This window comes from Pristis pectinata, chromosome 5 (genome assembly GCF_009764475.1).
Source record: "Pristis pectinata isolate sPriPec2 chromosome 5, sPriPec2.1.pri, whole genome shotgun sequence".
Lineage (NCBI taxonomy): Eukaryota > Metazoa > Chordata > Chondrichthyes > Rhinopristiformes > Pristidae > Pristis > Pristis pectinata.
Window position 1 is genome coordinate 57,982,033 of NC_067409.1, and position 19,366 is coordinate 58,001,398.

Genomic DNA, 19,366 nt, shown 5'->3' on the forward strand with positions numbered 1-19,366 from the left:
TATTCTGCGTGGAGGTCGGTGACCAGTGGTGTACCTCAGGGATCTGTACTGGGACCCTTGATGTTTGTGATTTTTATAAACGACCTGGTTGAGGAAGTGGAGGGGTGGGTTAGTAAGTTTGCGGATGACACAAAGGTCGGGGATGTTGTGGATAGTTTGGAGGGCTGTCAGAGGTTACAGAGGGACATAGATAGGAAGCGAAGATGGGCTGAGAAGTGGCAGATGCAGTTCAACCCAGATAAGTGTAAAGTGGTTCATTTTGGTAGGTCAAATATGATGGCAGAATATGGTATTAATGGTAGGACTCTTGGCAGTGTGGAGGATCAGAGGGATCTTGGGGTCCGAGTCCATAGGACACTCAAAGCAGTTGCACAGGTTGACTCCGTGGTCAAGAAGGCACATGGTGTATTGTCCTTCATCAATCGGGGAATTGAATTTAGGAGCAGAGAGGTATTGTTGCAGCTATATAGGTCCCTGGTCAGACCCCACTTGGAGTACTGTGCTCAGTTCTGGTCGCCTCACTACAGGAAGGATGTGGAAGCCATAGAAAGGGTGCAGAGGAGATTTACAAGGATGCTGCCTGGAACGCAGAGCATGTGGCACAGTAGCGTAGCGGTTAGCACACCGCTATTACAGCGCCAGCAAACGGGGTTCGATTCCCGTCGCTGTCTGTAAGGAGTTTGTACGTTCTCCCGTGTCTGCGTGGGTTTCCTCCGGGTGCTCCGGTTTCCTCCCACATTGCAAAAAGACATATGGGTAAGTTAATTTGGGTTTAAAATGGGCGGCGCGGACTCACTGGACCGGAAGGGCCTGTTACCACGCTGTAAATAAAATTTAAAATTAAATTTAAAGCAAGTTGAGGGAACTCGGCCTTTTCTCCTTGGAACGATGGAGGATGACGGGGGACCTGATAGAGGTATATAAGATGATGAGAGGTATTGATCGGGTAGATAGTCAGAGGCTTTTCCCCAGGGCTGAAGTGGTGGCCACAAGAGGACATAGGTTTAAGGTGCTGGGGAGTAGGTATAGAGGAGATGTCAGGGGTAAGTTTTTTTTTACTCAGAGAGTGGTGAGTGCGTGGAATGGGCTGCTGGCAACGGTGGTGGAGGCGGATACGACAGGGTCATTTAAGAGACCGTTGGATAGGTACATGGAGCTGAGAAAAATAGAGGGCTATGGGTAAGCCTAGTAATTTCTAGGGTAGGGACATGTTCAGGACAGCTTTGTGGGCTGAAGGGCCTGAATTGTGCTGTAGTTTTTTCTATGTTTCTACTGCACCTTTCGACACATTTATCAGAAGTTCATTAAATAGCATTTTCATGCTATTTTTGTGGGCAGTTTTAACTAATGCAAGAGGAATGAGATTTTGACTGCTCACAATCATTCCTATGTGCAAGAATAAACAAAATCCAGGGCTTTACATTTGTTCCTATAAATAATGTAACTACAGGAAAAATCCTTTGTGCATCAGCATTTTTTGTTGACACTACAAATGATCCAAGAACTCACTATTTTAACCCAGAAATATCTATTTCTTTGAGCCACTGATGCTTTAAAATAATTCAAAATTTCTAATTTGATAAATAATTCAGTCACTAATTTGCATCAGAGACAGCATACTTTATATACTGACAGTTGCCCCTATAACACTGGTATCAGCCACGTTGCTTTTGTTTTATTTATCTGAGGAACAGTGAAGTGATTTAAAAATAAAACATACCCTTCTTTTTCATCCAATTCTTTGCCACCATAGTCAAAAAAGAGGCTGGAATCTTCAGCAAGAGCACGTTCTATAATACGTATGTTATGGTCAAAGAAAATCAAAAATTCCTCAGAATGAAGAATTTGTTGCTTCTCCGCTTCAGTGAGTTCCCTTGGAGAAGCTTTAAAAAACAGGAATAAAAATCACAATAACATTGAATGAAAGGACAAACAACTGACTTCTTGATTATTACAATTTGGCAGACATTAAAAGCACTATATATTAATAGCAACTAATCCCAGCCTGCTTCTTCCAAAATGGATCAGTTTTTATACAGATAATTCCTAATCTTTGAGATCTGGGAATGATTAGTTACAATGCACAACGGCACCTGTAAAAATTGACCAGAGATCTGTTAGTTTTTTTTAGTATTACAGTTACCAATAATTAAATTTTTTTTTAAATTTTATTTACAGCATGGTAACAGGCCCTTCCAGCCCAACAAGTCCACGCCGCCCATTTTAAACCCAAATTAACCTACCCGTACGTCTTTGCAATGTGGGAGGAAACCGGAGCACCCGGAGGAAACCCACGCAGACATGGGAGAACATACAAACTCCTTACAGTGATTGCAAAGTGGATTGCAAAAATTAAATGCTTGCATGCAATTACTCCTGTTAAAAACATACATTGCACAATATATTTTCTGACCTCTACAAAATTGCAGCTACAGTTCAACAATGCAGTCTTTCGTCTATATTTGTTCAAAAGGTTCAGAACAATAACCTGAGAAAGACTAATGCAGAAACAGCTGGTGTTGTCTAAAAACCAGTTAAGGGTGTTGATTGGTATTTACTTGGATTACAGGACCAGCAATAGCTAAAAACCAAATTCTTTTACGTGAAACCTTTAATTTAGACGCTTAAAATTTTACAAATATTCAGACAAGTCTGTGTGGAGCCAGAAGAATCAATCTGGACAAAAGACAAAAATAACATGTAATGAAAACTTTCAATCAGTGCAAAACTCTTGGATAACCTTCAAAAAAAAGAAAAAAAAATTGGACTTTGAGGAAATTGTACTGTCACAAACCAGCAACAAAAGAAACACACTGAGCATGATTCAGTGTTTAAAACTATTTTATTAATCACTACTTATGATAATACGTAAAATAAAAGTTAAAAAAAAATGTTAGTATGTTAGAATTCAAGAATGTTAAACCTCGAACGTTAACCCCAAAACTAAACTCGTCGTGTGTGTGTGTGACAAAGTCCAAAACTCCCAGTTCCTGAATGGTTCTTAAAGTTCAGTTCCGCAAGCCATAAGGTGAAACATGAGCAAGGGCTTCTTCAACAACCACCGTTGTCTGAAGATAAGATGTAGATGTAGAAAAACTTAGAGAGAGTACATACGAAATCCAAATGTTCCACGATGGAACCCAAACGACACTTCAGTGTTTACTCGGTAGTGACTTCCTCACCCCGAAAAGCATCCAAACCGTGGTCGTCCACATACAAATACCTGTTTCCTTCTACAGGTCAGCAACAAAGTGAACTCCACCGGATTACTTCCAACTTCCATACATGGATTTCAGTGGCAAACACAGTTATTGTTTCTCATCCATCGATAGAGAAAACAAGCAGGCTGGTGTCTCTCTCCCTTCTCTCTCTCTCTTTCTTCTTCTAACTTCTTCAACAACGTCATTACGTCCTTTATCTTCTATTGACGTAAGCACGCCCCACACACACATACACACACACTCTCTATCTTAAAGGGACTTTCACTGAGTCCATAACAGTACACTAAAAACATAGATCCTGCTCATTGTAGAAATCATACTGCATATCAGAGTTATGCTTAGAACCACCACTCACTCCACTATGATGTTCCATATAAAATTGGATTGATTAAGAGAGCTTAGCTCACTGGTAGAAACTCAGACTATGCCAATTATATATTGACTTCCACTGGTTAGAGTTTCCAAGAACTACTGCCATCGGCTTGCATTTTTTAAAGAACCTAATTGTTTATTTACTTCTTCTGAACTTATAAATATTCCCCCACTGATCCTTGCTCCACTGAACCTGGTTCATAGCCAAGAACCAAGTCTAGCAGTGCTGTCTTTCTTGTTGAACCAGAAACTCCATCTCTTTGCCTCTTATGTAACTGCAATTCCAATCTATAATTAAGTTCCCCCTTATTACTCGATAGCTTCTGCACATTTCTGCAATTTACCTGCAAATTTGCCCCAGATCTCTGTTATACTTGCACCATTACAATCCCACATTGCTAATTATGCCTCCAGCTCACCAACTTCATTTAATATGCTCCTTGGGTTTACACATGTGCACTGTAAATCTATGTTGCATCTTCTTGTACCTTATATTTAAAAACCCTTTCTATTTCTGGTCTTATTCATCTCTCCTAATCATTTTTTGCACCTTTTCAATGCTACTTTCCCACATGCATCCCCTTGCTAAATTAGTTTCAACCTCCCCAGACAACACCAGTGTAGCGCCTGATAGGAGATTAGTCCCAACTCTGTTGAGGTGCAATCCATCTGGGTTGTACAAGCTCTCCCCCTGCTCCCCTCACTCCAGCATTGTGCCATCTTAGTTCTATAATCACTGGTGCATGACCTGCTCATCTTACCTTTTAGCCAAGGCTTGACGTTCCACTTCAGTTATACCAACATCAAATGGAATTGCCACGGTGCTGCTGCGGTGTTACGCATACATTGGTCATTACACCTGCCCTTCTGAAGAGTTGCCCATCTGTGCTGTACTCTCAAGTTTTCCCTCACCTTCCCAGCTGGATCAGTGCTTTATTTGAATAGGGCCATTGCACCCTGAACTACAAGTGGCTCCTGAATTTCTTGAGGGCCTAATGCTACAATTCTCTCAAAAACACAGTCCCTCAATCTGAGTGACTTTATCCAATCCACGTCAGTGGTCGATCAATGCACACTCCTGACATATATCCACAATAGGCAAGTGGACTCTTAAGTCTACTAACAACCCAGTAGTTTATTTTCCCCACAACTTGGTGAGTTCTTCTTCATTGGTACCCATTTAAAAGGCATTTCGGCAGGGACTTGGACAGGAAAGGCAAAGAGGGAGAAGGGCCTAATGTGGACAAACAGAATTAGCATAGATAGGCATCATGGAAGGCCAAAGGGGCCCATTTCTATGCTGTACATTTCTATGATGAGATCATTTTGCTCCTTCTCTACAGAAAATGTCCAATATATTTCTGATAAACACTCTGACTTGTAATTTAGAACTCCAGTATCAAAAAGGATGCTTATCATGATGTTCTCAATTAATAAAATAGGTTTAAATGCATTGTCATTATACCCATTTCCACTCTTCACCACCCAATTTCAGCCCAAATAGTATCCTATGTGCCATATCCATAATTTTCTCCTTTTTCTTCTGAGGCAAATGGGAACCATTGTCTTTGCCACTAGGCCCTTTCTTAGAGACATGCACCTCCATGCAATATACGCTGTATTCTGTGACAATTATTGCACCTGAGAAAGGTATTCTTGGGTCAAATGACTCTCATTACAGCCATGAAAAGGCCCTTCATCCTTCACACCCACACAACTTGCAACCTCACCACCTAAAGTATTCGCATAACCTTTTGGTTTTCCGTCAAACCCAGTCATCTGCCTGTGTGGCCCCTCAAAATCAAGAATGACTTGCTTCCAGTCTGGTCTTGAGGGTTTGGAGCTAACCGGTAAGGCCAATGCACGACCTACAGACTTCACCACAGATGGTGTAGGCAGTGCCTGATGCAGCAAGTGGATGATTTGTGAGGCCGTGCACTCCTGCCATTTATGCTGGGTTTTTGCAGGTTTCTGATCCATGGACTCGTGATTTCTAATACCATTCTGAAATGCACTACTCTACTTTGAGTAATCTTGGGCCAGGGATTCTCAGTTGGACTGCTACACTTTTACCAGAGACTTCAAAAACAATTTTGAATCTTTTCCTCTGTCTGCCTGATAATCTCTTTCCTTGAGAGAGCTTAGAATAGTTTGTCTGTTTCAGGAATCATACAAGGTCGCCAATGACACCACTGTTGTAGGTAGAATCTCAGATGGCAATGAGGAGTGAGAGAGATTAGCTAGTTGAATGGTCAATTCCTTGGTCTTGTTGACGTTGAGTGCAACAACCACCTCGCACTCAACGTCAGCAAGACCAAGGAATTGATAATGGACTTCAGGAAGAGGAAGTCGGGAGAACACATACAAGTCTCCATTGAGGGGTCAGTGGTGGAAAGGGTGAACCGCTTCAAGTTCCTGGGTGTCAATGTCTCAGAGGATCTATCTTGGGCCCAACACATTGATGCAATCACGAAGAAGGCATGCCAGTGGCTTTACTTCATTAGAAGTTTGAGGGAATTTGGTATGTCACTAAAGACCCTTACAAATTTCTACAGATGTACGGTGGAGAGCATTCTGACTGGTTCCATAACCACCTGGTATGGAGGCTCCAATGTGCAGGATCGAAAGAGGCTGCAGAAGGTTGTAGACGCAGCCAGCTCTATCACAGGCACAACCCATCCCGCCATCAAGGACATCTTCAAGAGGAGGTGCCTCAAGGCAGCAGCATACCTCATTAAGGACCCTCACCACCCGGGCCATGCCCTCCTCACGTTACTACCATCAGGGAGGAGGTACAGGAGCCTGAAGACCAACACTCAACATTTCAGGAACAACTCCTTCCCCTCCGCCATTAGATTTTTTAAACAGTCCATGAACACTACCTCATTATTCCTCTTTTGCACTATTTATTTTTGTAACTTAGTAATTTTTCTGTCTTGCACTGCAGCTGCAAAACAACAAATTCCACAACATATGTCAGTGATAATAAACCTGATTCTGATTGATGTGACCTGCCCAAGTGTAATTAGGGCCCATATACCTCACTACTGTTCTACCTGCAGGTGTTGGCCTGGGAGAGGACACTGGCATAGGTTCACTTACCCTGCCAGTAGATTTGGAGAATTTTGCATGGACAGCATCTTCACAAAGTATTAAGGCACCTGCTCAAGGTGGCCCAAATCTAAAAGAGGTCAGTGATCTTGAGTTTTGTGCCAAGTTTGATGTCTTGATCTTCAAACATCCTTTTCCTCAATTGACCAAAGGCAGTGCAGGTGCAGCAAGGCAAGAGCAAGTTTCATCTTCCATGTCTGCCTTCACTGAGAGGTGGCTCCTGAGATATGAACTTGACACAGACTCAACAAAGTCACAGGCTTTACTACTAACAACGACAACTCTTTCCACTTTAAGGGCTTATCCACATTGCTCTAGGACTTCAGAATATCGTTCCCTCTAAGGAATATCTCCATTCACTGCAAGTGTAGGACAAATGACTGAAACAAGCTCACCAACATATCCACCGCGTCCACTGTCTGCCTTCACTACTACTCTATCCTGTTGTCTATTAATTCACACTTGATCACTGCCCTGGAACTTCAAGCAGCAACATCCCAAACCCAGCACCAATGCAGTGTCTGTAGGCTCTTTTGTCTTCCTGAAGCAAGGGATGTGCTGGGAGCTAACAACAAAGCATCCTTTGTTGAAAGCAGTCAACACTCAGTAAACAGCAGTGGCTGGTACCAAATTATATCAAACGTCATATCATATGGTATACAGTTCTTAGAGCTGGACTCCCTCATATAAATGAAACAGCAATAGAGGTGAAAAAGAATTCAAAAGAACAAAGTAGAGGAGAGGAAGGGAGGAATGTGACAGAGGAGAATGAAGAATAGAGGGATTGAACAGGAACAAGAGGAGATTGGGAAAACAAGAGAACATGGCAGAAAATGAGAAGGAAGAAATATATAGTGATTCATATTAATAGCCTTAAAATCCAACTTCAGAAGTGGGGTTGTCTGTAAAATGAGAGGCAGTGATATCACTGCCTCTTTCACAAATGCTTTATTTTCCTTTTGTTTTAGACTGTGTAATGGAAAATGGGGCATGATGTCTAAAAGGCGGATGATTTGCCATCACTTGTTTCGTTTCATATCCCCAGAAAAGATGAATCTGTAGTCTATCTCCATCTGTCAGAGGGAAAACCGGGTTAACCAATGTTACAACTTCTAATTTCCTACAAGCAGAGTAAAAGGGAGACACAGAAAGAAATGGATATTTCAGTACTCTCAGCTTTATTCCAGTTTCCAAAGGATTAACTGCCAACCTGCACCCCCGCCCACCCCCACCCAACACAGCCTCCTGGAAGACAGGTAGGGTTGGTGGATCAAGACAGCAGCAGGATGAATACAATCACCTATGGAAGAAGATTGAAGGTTAATGATCCCAAAGCAAGATATCAACTACGAGGTTCTAGGAAGGGATGGGATAATGAGGTGTAACTGTGGACAACACAGTAGCTCAAAGAATAGTGGGAAGGCAGAAATACTTGGGAGAAATATTAGGAAACTACTCTGGGCAACAGTTATTTCCAAACCCTCATTCAACATATAACCTGGGCACATCTTTTCCCTAGCACACATTGCCATGTCATTCATCACAAAGGGAGAGTGAGAAACTCAAAACTGAAAATAACAAAAAGTTGAGAGAAAAGAAAATGGATAAGAAGAGAAAAGCACACCAAAATAGAAGAACAGAGGAAACTGTTAACATGGACATCAGTGACTGATTAAACAGTCAGCATATTCCCCATATGTGCCACAGAATATTTACTCGTACTGAGAAAAGTCAGACTTGCTCTACTCATTTTCTAATTGTAAAATGCAGTGGGCATCTGAAATTTTAAAATAGTGAATTGACTCATGCAAATTGAGGATAAAAAGAAAGCAGTTTATTTTCCTGGCAACGTCAATACAATTTTTAAAAGTTGGTATTCATTTTTAAATTATATTTAAGATGTGAAGTGTTTAGCATTTTGAATGCATGCCTATGGTCATAAAATGCAACTTAATCCTCTGACCAACTGTACAGCTATGGAATAGTGTGGTGGTAAGTTGCTATTTTAATTGGAATACAGCACTTGAATGAATTGCTTTTTCTCTGGAACCAAATTAAATATCAGACTGTAGTGCTCTGTGCAGGACTTGCATGTTCAAGTACCAAAGTATACATATTTAACTGCTTGGTAAAAATCATCCAATAACTTTGCAGAAATGCTGCACAAGGGTTTCAAATGTGTTATTGCGGGTTTTTGCATAAAATTATTAAATTTTTCAGTACATTTTAAATAAAATGATTCTTGGGTTATTCAACTTTAGGTTACTAACAACTAATAATGGCATTTAAGTATTTTTAAACTGGCTGATAACATTTTCATTTGCGACACTTCTAATAGATGTAACAGCTGCTTTAAGAATGAATTTTCCAAGAGCTTTCAACCTAATGTCTATTATAACTGGAAATGTCACCCAAATAAATCACATTCCCTCTAATCATCTTAATATACATTCTTTTTTGTAAATTGTGAGCAATGGACTATTTTACAGCTAAACATATTCCATAATTATATAACTAGTTATTGTTTGTGGTTCCAAGCTTAAATTATTTAAAATTACTTACAAAATGCCAGTGAATTTTTGACATTTGACAAGTCAAAAGAAAATAAACCTTTTGCAAAAATGCTGCATGGAGACATGACTCTTGTTAAAATACTTCATCACTGTTACTACAATCTCCAATGTCTATGTTGTTTGTGCAATCTTCCATAATTTTCTTCTTTGGTAACTAGTACTGTTAAACGTACTTTGATCTCAGTTCCATGACTGTCCCTTACTTCTTCTAGAGAAGCTAGCAGATGCACAAATGGCTGATCAAAGTATGCTACTGAGGCACTCCAAAGAACAAGATAGGCCACCATGTAGCAACCAAACCACTATGTGACAAAGCCATATTTTCTTGGGAACATTTAGCTCTTTGGAACACAATGATTATCCAATTCCTCTTTGGTGTTAAATGGAACTCTAGTAATGTGCTGAACATGCCTACAACTAGTGCAAGCATTTGGCATACCCACAGTATTCAATTTATTATGTTAATAATAAAAAAAATGCATTAGAACAGAAATACAAACCAACTTAGCCTCAAAAAAAAATTCTATCCATAAGCTCCGGCTATCCTGATCCTTCAGGAAATAGTGAAGCAGTGAGTTAATACTTCCCATTTTCCCATCAAACACATACACAATTACATCTTTACATAAACATTTACATTCTACAGGAACAGCTCCTATAATATTGATCAGTTTTACAAGTTACATTAACAGTATTGTAAGTTTTAGTGCAATAATTGTGTAAAGGGTTTTGCAGGGCAGATGCATGGGTGACGTATCCCCCTGACTGAGGAGCCTAGGACTGGAGGACACAGATTGAGAATAAGGAGTAGGTCATTTGTACCGAGATAAGGAAAATTTCTTCACTCAAAGGGTGGTGAATATTTGGAATTCTCTACCCCAGAGGGCTGTCATTCAAAACAGAGATTGATAGATCTCTGGAAAATAGAGCTGAGGTAAACGACCAGCCATGATCTTGATGAATAGCGGAGCAGGCTCAAAGAGCCAGAGAGCCTACATCTGCTGGTTTTACTTGTGTTCTTAAGCGTTATAATACAGTATATTACAGGGAACCTGGGATACGAGATGCCAAATGCAATTATGTGAACTTATTGCAGTGCAAGTACATTTGCCCTCGAATCAAAAGACGGAAGGTTCAAATTCTACTATCACGTTCCCTTCACTTAATCTTCTTGCAAACACAATGCCAACCCCACCAGATTGCTGCACCTCTACCAATGATTGTAACTACAGATCCCTTCACATAAATCTGTTTCTCCCCTATCCACCCAATCGTTGAGACTGACTTATTTTAGAATGCCAAACATTGGCAAATCTTCCTTTCTTTCTATTCTATAGTAAACAACACGGGTAAATGGCTAGTTTTGCATTTTAACTAGTGTTTTCTTCCCCCTAGTAGTTTAAACAAACATCTACAATAGGCATAGGTCAGCAGAAGCCATTTTCGTTCACAAAACACATGAACAAACAGATAATGCTGTCATCCCAGTAGTCTACATTATTGGAACGCATGATTCCTCGACTCCCTCTGCTATTCTCTCGATCTCAGTCCCCTTCAATGCTTTATCTCAAGTATCACTGACCTCACTATGCTCTGTACCATTATCCAATATTCGAGAAATCTGCTCCACAAGTCACAGTAGTTCCTGCATCAATTTTAAGATCTGTAAAAACTAAATGATCTGTTCACATAAATTCTTTTCACCCACTCTAACCACTGCCAGAACATTCATCCTTTAAGAGGAATACACCACCTTCTTAAGGCAAGTTTAGGAATAACTGTAGACCTCACCAGAAATGCCCACATCCCAAAAACAAAATGTGCTTTCATTTCCATACAAAAGAAGACATCTGAATCTCCATAACCAACAACATTGAAGACAGAGTGCTTTATTCAAGTTTCTAGTTGTCAAAAAGACTCTTCAAACCATTTCAGCTAACCCAGCCAATACATGTATACATTTCAATTTTTGTGGAAACTTATTTATCACTAGAATTTGATCATAATGTGGTCAATGGTGACATTGCAGCTGCTAATTTTCTTCTTTGCTTGTGCTCTCATAACAAGATTTGATTTCTTACTCAGATTCTGTGGTTCTTTCATAACAAAAATGCACTACTGCTCAGGTTAGACTTTTTTTAAAAATGGTAGTACAGTACTGATATAGTTATCATACAGTGCCCTCCCCTGCCAGATGGTGTTAAATACAGCAGTTAACATTTTAAAAGGGCTATGAACTCAATCTAGACCTTAAGACAGATGATTCCCAGCACAGATGACATTTACACTGAAACCCATCTATCACCAGAATATTTTGTTCTGCACTGACATGAAGGAAGTCCTTCAAATAGACAAAAATCTGTGCTGCATAATGATCATACAAAACCATGGCAAACACTTAACCATTTATTTCTTCAAATCTAAGGTTTTGAATGAAAATGCTTACTTTTTCTACATTGTATCTCACTATCACTACATGTCATTTTATGTTAATCATGGAAGATTTAATTTTTAAGTTTGTTGAAAAGTTTTGCAGAAATGATGATCAATTATGTTATCCTAAAGATCATATCTTCCATGCTCAACATTGTTTTTTTTGATAATATTTGCCAATCTGACAAGTATCTATTAAGTGCTTTTTAACTGCCAAATGAATTGACACCTTGGACATTATGGTGGAATGATTTTATTATCATGCTAGAAAAATACTGATTACAAGTTTAAATTTAAAATTTCGAAAGAATCCTGCAAATTATGCTCAATCCTCCTGATATGAAATTATACTTACAGCTGACTAATTCAGTAAAACCCTTAAAGGAAACCTAGCAAATCTTACCTGGTTTGACACAGGTATGACATTAACTTTGCACCAATATAGTTAACTGTTAACTATTCTCTAAAGTAGGATATACTGTAGGTATAGAATTTGCTTCAAACTTTTAAAATGTGGCACACCATCATTATCTCAAAGCAAGTAGCTGAGGGCAGCGTGTATTACCTATGTATTACCTCCCGTACCACTACAGTGATTTCTTTAAAATTTTAAATGGAAAATTTATGATTCTAACTAAATTATGTCTTATGAAAATTGTGACATCTGCAGGGATGGAAATAACAGTTAGCGTAATGCTATTACAGCGCCAGCCACCTGGGTTCAGTTCTGGCCACTGTCTGTAAGGAGTTTGTACGTTCTCCCTGTGTCTCTGTGGGTTTCCTCCAGGTGCTCCGGTTTCCTCCCACATTCCAAAGACGTACGGGCTAGGAAGTTGTGGGCATGTTATGTTAGCACCAGCAGTGTGGCGACACTTGCAGGCTGCCCCCAGAACACTCTACGCAAAAGATGCATTTTACTGTGTGTTTCGATGTACAAGTGACTAATAAAGAAATCTTATCTTATATATTGCCACAGTTTTGATGTCATAAATATAAAGAGCCAATATGATAAATTCAAAGTTCTTCCAAATTGGAAAATATCAGCACACATAATGGCTCAAAACGTACCCTCTTAAAAGGTGGTCAGTTTAATTTTTTTCGACTTTATATTGTGCATGTTCCAAGTATATAAACTCTTACAATTGTTAAAGGAAATACTTAGCAACAGTGATAAATTGCTGAAATTGTGGATTAAAAATATTTATAACGTGACTGTTATTGATATCTGCCCAGACGATTCTGATTTGCAAAGGGCAAGAGTCTAAAATCATAAACTACCACTTGACATAATGACATTAAACAGAAAATGTTGTAATACTCATACAGCACCTGTGGAAAGACAGAGTTAAGATTTCACCATGTTGGAACCTCGTTGGCCATCTATCCCCAAAATCAATTCTGATACTTTAGGCAGAAACTTTGTCATTCAGCATTAAGCATGAAAAACACTATGATGCTGGAGGAACTCAGCAGGCCAGGCGGCATCCGTGGAGATAAGCAGGCGGTCAATGTTTCGGGTCAGGACCCTTCTTCAGGACTGAAAATAGGAAAAGGGGAAGCCCAATATATAGGAAGGAAAAGCAGAGCACTGATAGGTAGACAAAAGAGGTGGCGGGGTGGGCACAAGGTGGTGACCCAGATCCACTGGGCGATGGGTCAAAGGTAAGGACAGAAAAAAAAGGGAGGTGGGGAGGGGTAAAAAAAAAAGGAGTCATTTTTTTTTTCCCCTGTCTCCTTACCTTTGACCCATCCCCCGGTGGATCTGCTCTCTCCTCCTGCCTGTCACTGTCTCTTACCTGCATCTACCCATCACCACCTTGTGCCCATCCCGCCTCCACTCTTTTGTCCACCTATCACTGCTCTGCTTTTCCCTCCTATATATTGGGCTTCCCCTTTTCCTATCTTCAGTCCTGAAAAGAAGAGTCCTGACCTGAAACTTTCACCGCCTGCTTCTCTCGACGGATGCTGCCTGGCCTGCTGAGTTCCTCCAGCATCATCGTGATTTTCATCTAGATTCCAGCATCTGCAGTCCTTTGCTTCTCCAACATTAAGCATGGCTTGGCGAAAAGAACCTTTCCGCCCACGTAGACTCTAATGATTTTCACACACATTAAAAATGATAATGATCTACCTTCTTTACTATCAGCTTTCGACTCTTGGTTCTCCAACTCAGATTCAATTCCAAGATTCAGTTCAGGCATCTCATCATCTTCATCTTCTGCAAGAAAAAGGGAAAAATTATCGTATTGGTCTGTTCATTTCCTCCATTTCAGCCATTAATTTTTCTGCATTTACATGCAAGAACAGAATCTGTAGGTAACATCAAGCAGCAAAAGGTAGAAGGTTTAACCATAAGTTATAACCACAAGTTATTAACCTTTGTTCCTATAGTTAAGTGACAACTTCAGAACAAGCTTAGAAGGAAAATCCAAGCCTTCAATCATTAAAGCAGAGTTAATGTTTTAGGGCACCTGTTGTCACGACTGAGAGTTGCTTTAGATCTGAAGTACAAGGCTCCAAGGTTAAAGCCAAGGAAGCAGGAGGGTTGGGGTGGGGGCCAGGTGGGTGGAAGGTGACAGGCAAAAGCTCAGAAGGCCTATGAAAGGGTGGAAGGAAAAGAAATTAAATGAGAGATTAAAATGAGAAAGGGATGATAGTGCTAAGTAAAACAATGAGACAGGGTAATGGAGCAAAATTAGATGCAGAATATCTAGAAGGACAATGGAAGAACTATTACCAGTGCCTGCTGTCTGTGGCTATGTGTGTGTGGCTATGTGTGTGGGGCTGTGGCTCTGTGTGTGTGTGTGTGTGTGTGTGTGTGTGTGTGTGTGTGTGTGTGTGTGTGTGTGTATGTGTATGTGTATGTGTATGTGTATGTGTATAGTGGGGGGGAGGAGGTGATGGGGGAAAAAATAAAGATGCTGTGATGACAATCTGAAATGGGCAAATTTATTAGAAGTGTTTAACTGAAAGGAAGGAAATATTGTTTCTTTAGCTTCCCTTGCACCACAGTAGGAATCGAACAGCAAAGACATCACAGTGAAAGTGCAATCAAGACTTAAAATAATGAGCAACCTGAAGCTTATGCGACATTGTCTGCATATTGAATGGATATGGATAACAATGCAGTCATTGTTCTCTCCCATATAGGGAGAAGTAAATTTATCATTAAAATTGTAAGTCATACAAGTAAATTTTACCCAAAAGGAATGTTTGGGCACTGGCTGTTGGGAACCGAGGATTTGGAGGGGAGGATCTGCTGCATCCTCTGCATCTGCATGGAAAGTGTTATGCAAAGGGAACTGGGTATTGGGAGTGATCAAAGAGCAAGGTTGGACATCACAGAGGGAATAGTCAGGGATCAGAATAGTAGCTAGAACACTGAACAGCAGGACAAATGGTGCATCTTCTTAACCAACATGACTAAAGGGGCAAGATAAAGATGGTGACTGAGAAAGAGGGCAAGTTACAATGGGAATTCAATGCCAAATCAATTATGGAAACTGAGATAGAGGGAGGACAAAAGATTCCATTATGTGAGAAAAAGTGAAATGAGAAAAAATTAAAAATAACATTTTCATGAAACAATCACAATCTTAAAGAATGTGTCCCCACGTGGAATTGATGACTCTCTGCACAAGAAGAATGACTGGCAGCTGTGTGGTGCATTTAATGGACAAATAATATATAAATACAGGAATGCCATCTACAAGGATCACAGATATTAAGGGTGAGGTGCTGTATGTGCAAAGTCAGCAGTACACACTGGTTTGCCATTCTTGTAGCACCTCATTCTCATTACATGTTGCTGTCGTTTAGTTATCTTCCTTTTAGCAAAATCTGGCCTAATAAATCAGTTGTTCTGGCTAATAAACAAGATCATAAATTAAAGCCACTTACTATATCCACCACCAACTCCCCCCCCCAACCCCCCAATTCCAAGAAAGCCCATCCTTGCACATCAAGAAATTAGTACTTAAAACTTCATCGTGGTAGAACATTGATGTTTCCTTCAACCTACTCAATACAACCTAAAATACTGATCAGTTTGATCTTTTAAATAACTGCTGCAATTTTCTGCTCAACCCATGAGAAGGTATCAATTAAGTGGTCTCAAAGTCCCTTCCGCTCTGAAGATTCACCCTCGCATTTGTTACAGTGTTGGCGATTCACTTTTCCTTCTGATGAGAGCCCATTTCTGCAGCCCTATTAATTTAGGCTCATGAACATGCATCACAATGTCCTTTACCCTCTCCATTACTTTAACACACATTCTCTCAATGTCAAAAGTTAGCCAGTTTCAGAATAGATATAGCAATGAAATATAGAATCCTGGGATTAATGAAATTGCCGTTGTGGATTGCCTATGGTCAATTCAACTACGTTCCTGCTGAATGCACACAAACCACAATCCGAGTATTCATAGTACATTTCAAACTGCTGCCTCCATATTCTGTCATGGTTTATAGGGAGTAGATGGACAAGTTGAGCTACCCATCTTCCACAACCTTGTGGGACAAATGAAGCATGACAATATACAGGGAAAAAAAATGAAACCTTTCCTATTGATTGGGAGGATGGACAAAAGAACATAGGACAAAAGAAATATCCTTAAAAATCAGAGCCTGACGATTCAGCAGAAAAGTTAGGAAACTGTTTGATAGAAAGGGTTGTTTAAGGGTAGAACTCTCCCAAAAAGCATGGATGCATGCTCAATTTATAACATAGGTTCTTTTGCTAGACGAGGGGAAAAAAAAAGCAAATAAAAATATGGAGCCAACGCAGCTGGATGGAGTTAAGATACTGATCTTATCAAAAAAACTGAAACAGGCTTGAGGGGTTGAAGTCTAGCCCTGTTCCTAGGCTTCTCTATGCAAAGAAAAGTAACTTTCTAATGCAAGATATAAATTCTAATGTATTGCAATTGCAGAATTAACTCAAAAACAATAATGAAATATACTTCATTGAAAAGGTTAAGAACACAATAAACATTTTGTAATGTGATCTTGCTCCCCATATCCTAGATAAATAGATGATAAAGGAATAAATAGCATCTTTCAATCATATGAAAATGCCTTATTAATGACTGCTACAGATACCTTGCTTTTTACAAGGACTTACTACATCTATGCTGCAAGCCCAAGATCTCTAATTGAAACCTGTGCAAACATTTGCCTGAGAAACATTGTGAACCTGATCACCTATCACCCAGCAAGTCGTTACATATGCTGTTCTCACCAATTTTTTTGTTAATCAGCTTGCTTCTGGGCAGAATGTTTTGCTGAACTAAAAGGTTAATGACTTTGTGCCACAGAGTTTTAACAGAGCATTTTAGGTATTAGAACAATCAACAGCGAGGTCAAAAACTAATACAAATTTTAAAGGACTGTATTAATATTCCAAACCTCTCCAAAAGTAGTACCATGGGATATCAGAAAAATCAGGAAACCATGCTTCATGCAGATGTTAAAGGCCTCAATGCTGATTTCTAAAATTAGTTCTGTTCACTCCTCAGCTACCACAAATAAAATGATATCTTATACCTGAAGAAAAGATAATATTTGATAACTGCATTTCAGTTGCATTGCAACCCATCACTGCAAGAGATTTTCTAGAGCAGCATGTTACTTGGACTTTTTAAGCCTACTTTTCTTTTTGATCTATATTTAGACTGTAATTTGCCGGAACATAGCTGCTGTGGCGAGGTTAAGGACAGCACAGTTAATGTCTTAACCCTTAGACCAACCACACGGCACTAAAATAACTACCAACAGATGTTGCAAGTGAGACTGAGGTGAACAACTGGAGAGGTAAGTGAATGGCAAATTCTAAAATGAACTTTAAAGTTGATTTTAAAAGTAATAATTTATCCCTAACCTACATTTTCCTGATGCTCCAAGATTTGGTGTGGAATCCTTGGCTGGTTTTCACAATGAGCATATTTAGCACACTAATCATTTTTTGCTGATGACAATGACAGGTTCCTCAAGAGCATTATGATCCCAAGCAGTTAAAATTAAGTGTAGAATTTGACTTAATGGTAGCATGTCCTGTTGAATGCATGTCCTTGTAATTCCTTAGTTTGTGTTAGAGATCTCTACTGCCTGACTCGTAGCAGTGTAGAAATTAAGGATTGTCATTGCTACAGACAAGATCAGAAGGTAGATTGTGGTCCAACTTGTTTATGAGGTGGCTAATTGCTTTCATGTTGAGCTCCTCAAACAGTGCCTCAAAAAGAAAAAGTTCCTTATACCCACTCTGTGCAATCTCTGCTGAGATTGTTCAGACTCTGATCATTTTTATTTGTTCTTCTGCTCCTCCTCCAGTTTATCCTGGTCCTGAATTATTAGGGACAAGGTAATGCCCATCTTTTCACCTTCCTTACATAACAATATTAGTGGTGTGCTGATTGTAATTATCTTCTGATACTAACAGGACTCACACCAGTAAAACCAATCAAGAAAAAAAAAATCTGGCCAAAAGAAAATGGGTGATTTGGGGAAAAAATTCTTAAAGTAATTTTTAGATTACCGGAGCAAGTCTCTCCACTTCAATCCTTTGTTGAACTCTCAGAGCCTTGTTGGCCATAAATTACAATGGATGGTATCAGGTCACCCAGCCATTACTTCTCAGTTTACAGAGCTGCAATACAAATGGTACTAATCCAGCAAACTGCAAACCAGTAACATCTATGACACCAAGTGGGTAACAGGAAAGTCATACCAAATGTGCCACAAAACAAAACACTTGCTCTATTGTATTCTAAAAATATTTTTAGCAGCAGAATATTCAGTAAAACTTCTGCTCAATGTCAGCTTTCAGAAGCAAATCCAAAAGGATCTAAGAAAACACATTAAATTCAGACTCACAATTTTCCATCGTGTACAGTGTTGAGATCTGAATGATGTCATATACACTGTGCAATGCTTATGAGCTCACAGATGCAGTAATCAAGGTTTTTAATGCCAAAAGGAGGAGAGAATTAATTATTACCTAACAGAGATGAATTAGTAGACACCAACTTTCAATATCTCAAAACAATTCTTAACTGGAGAGTAATTTTTAATAAAATTACATTAGTTGTATTTTTTCCATTTGTGAAAAAGCATATTCATTGTGCACTTCAAGATTGTGGAAAATATACCAAAAGATTCAAAACAAATAAAAAATGTTATTGGGAAGATGGGGGGGAGGGGGTGGGGGGGGAGAAAATCACCCATTACACAATACCACTCCCTACCCCTGCCTGATCCCACCAAAATTTGATGCCTTCAAATTTTGCATACAAGCTCTGGCCCTTCCAGAAGCAGCACCTGTTCCACAACACTAGTTTTAATGTATTATGATAATGGTCAGCTTTCCCTTATCCTGCTTTAGGGGATTTTTAAAAAAAAACCATTGATAGTGGATGGAATTTTATAAATCACCCTGATTATACCATCACCATCAATGGGAGGAAACCTCTCAGAGTGATCTACTTAAATTTAAAGGTGAGTACTTAATAAATAAGCAATTTAAGTGTTGATGAAACATTAATTGGCAGAACCTTAACTTGTATACTAATTGCTTAGCATGCATACAGTACATTGGTTTTTGACTATAACCAATATACAGGCAATGGGAACTAATATTTGCAAAGAGCATTGTTTGTGGGGC

The 19,366-nt window shown here is 39.4% G+C and overlaps 1 protein-coding gene across 5 annotated transcripts in view; it reads right to left on the bottom strand.

Moving 5' to 3' along the window:
- Positions 1–19,366, bottom strand: part of LOC127570362 (cytoplasmic dynein 1 intermediate chain 1) — a 155,826-nt gene that overhangs the window by 75,857 nt on the left and 60,603 nt on the right. For all 5 annotated transcript variants that reach the window (XM_052015842.1, XM_052015841.1, XM_052015840.1 and 2 more), the window contains exons 7-8: positions 13,842–13,928; positions 1,721–1,883 (exon numbers count right to left, since the gene is read on the bottom strand). In XM_052015842.1, coding sequence (XP_051871802.1) covers positions 1,721–1,883; positions 13,842–13,928 — 250 coding nt within the window. The remainder of the gene's footprint in view (positions 1–1,720; positions 1,884–13,841; positions 13,929–19,366) is intronic.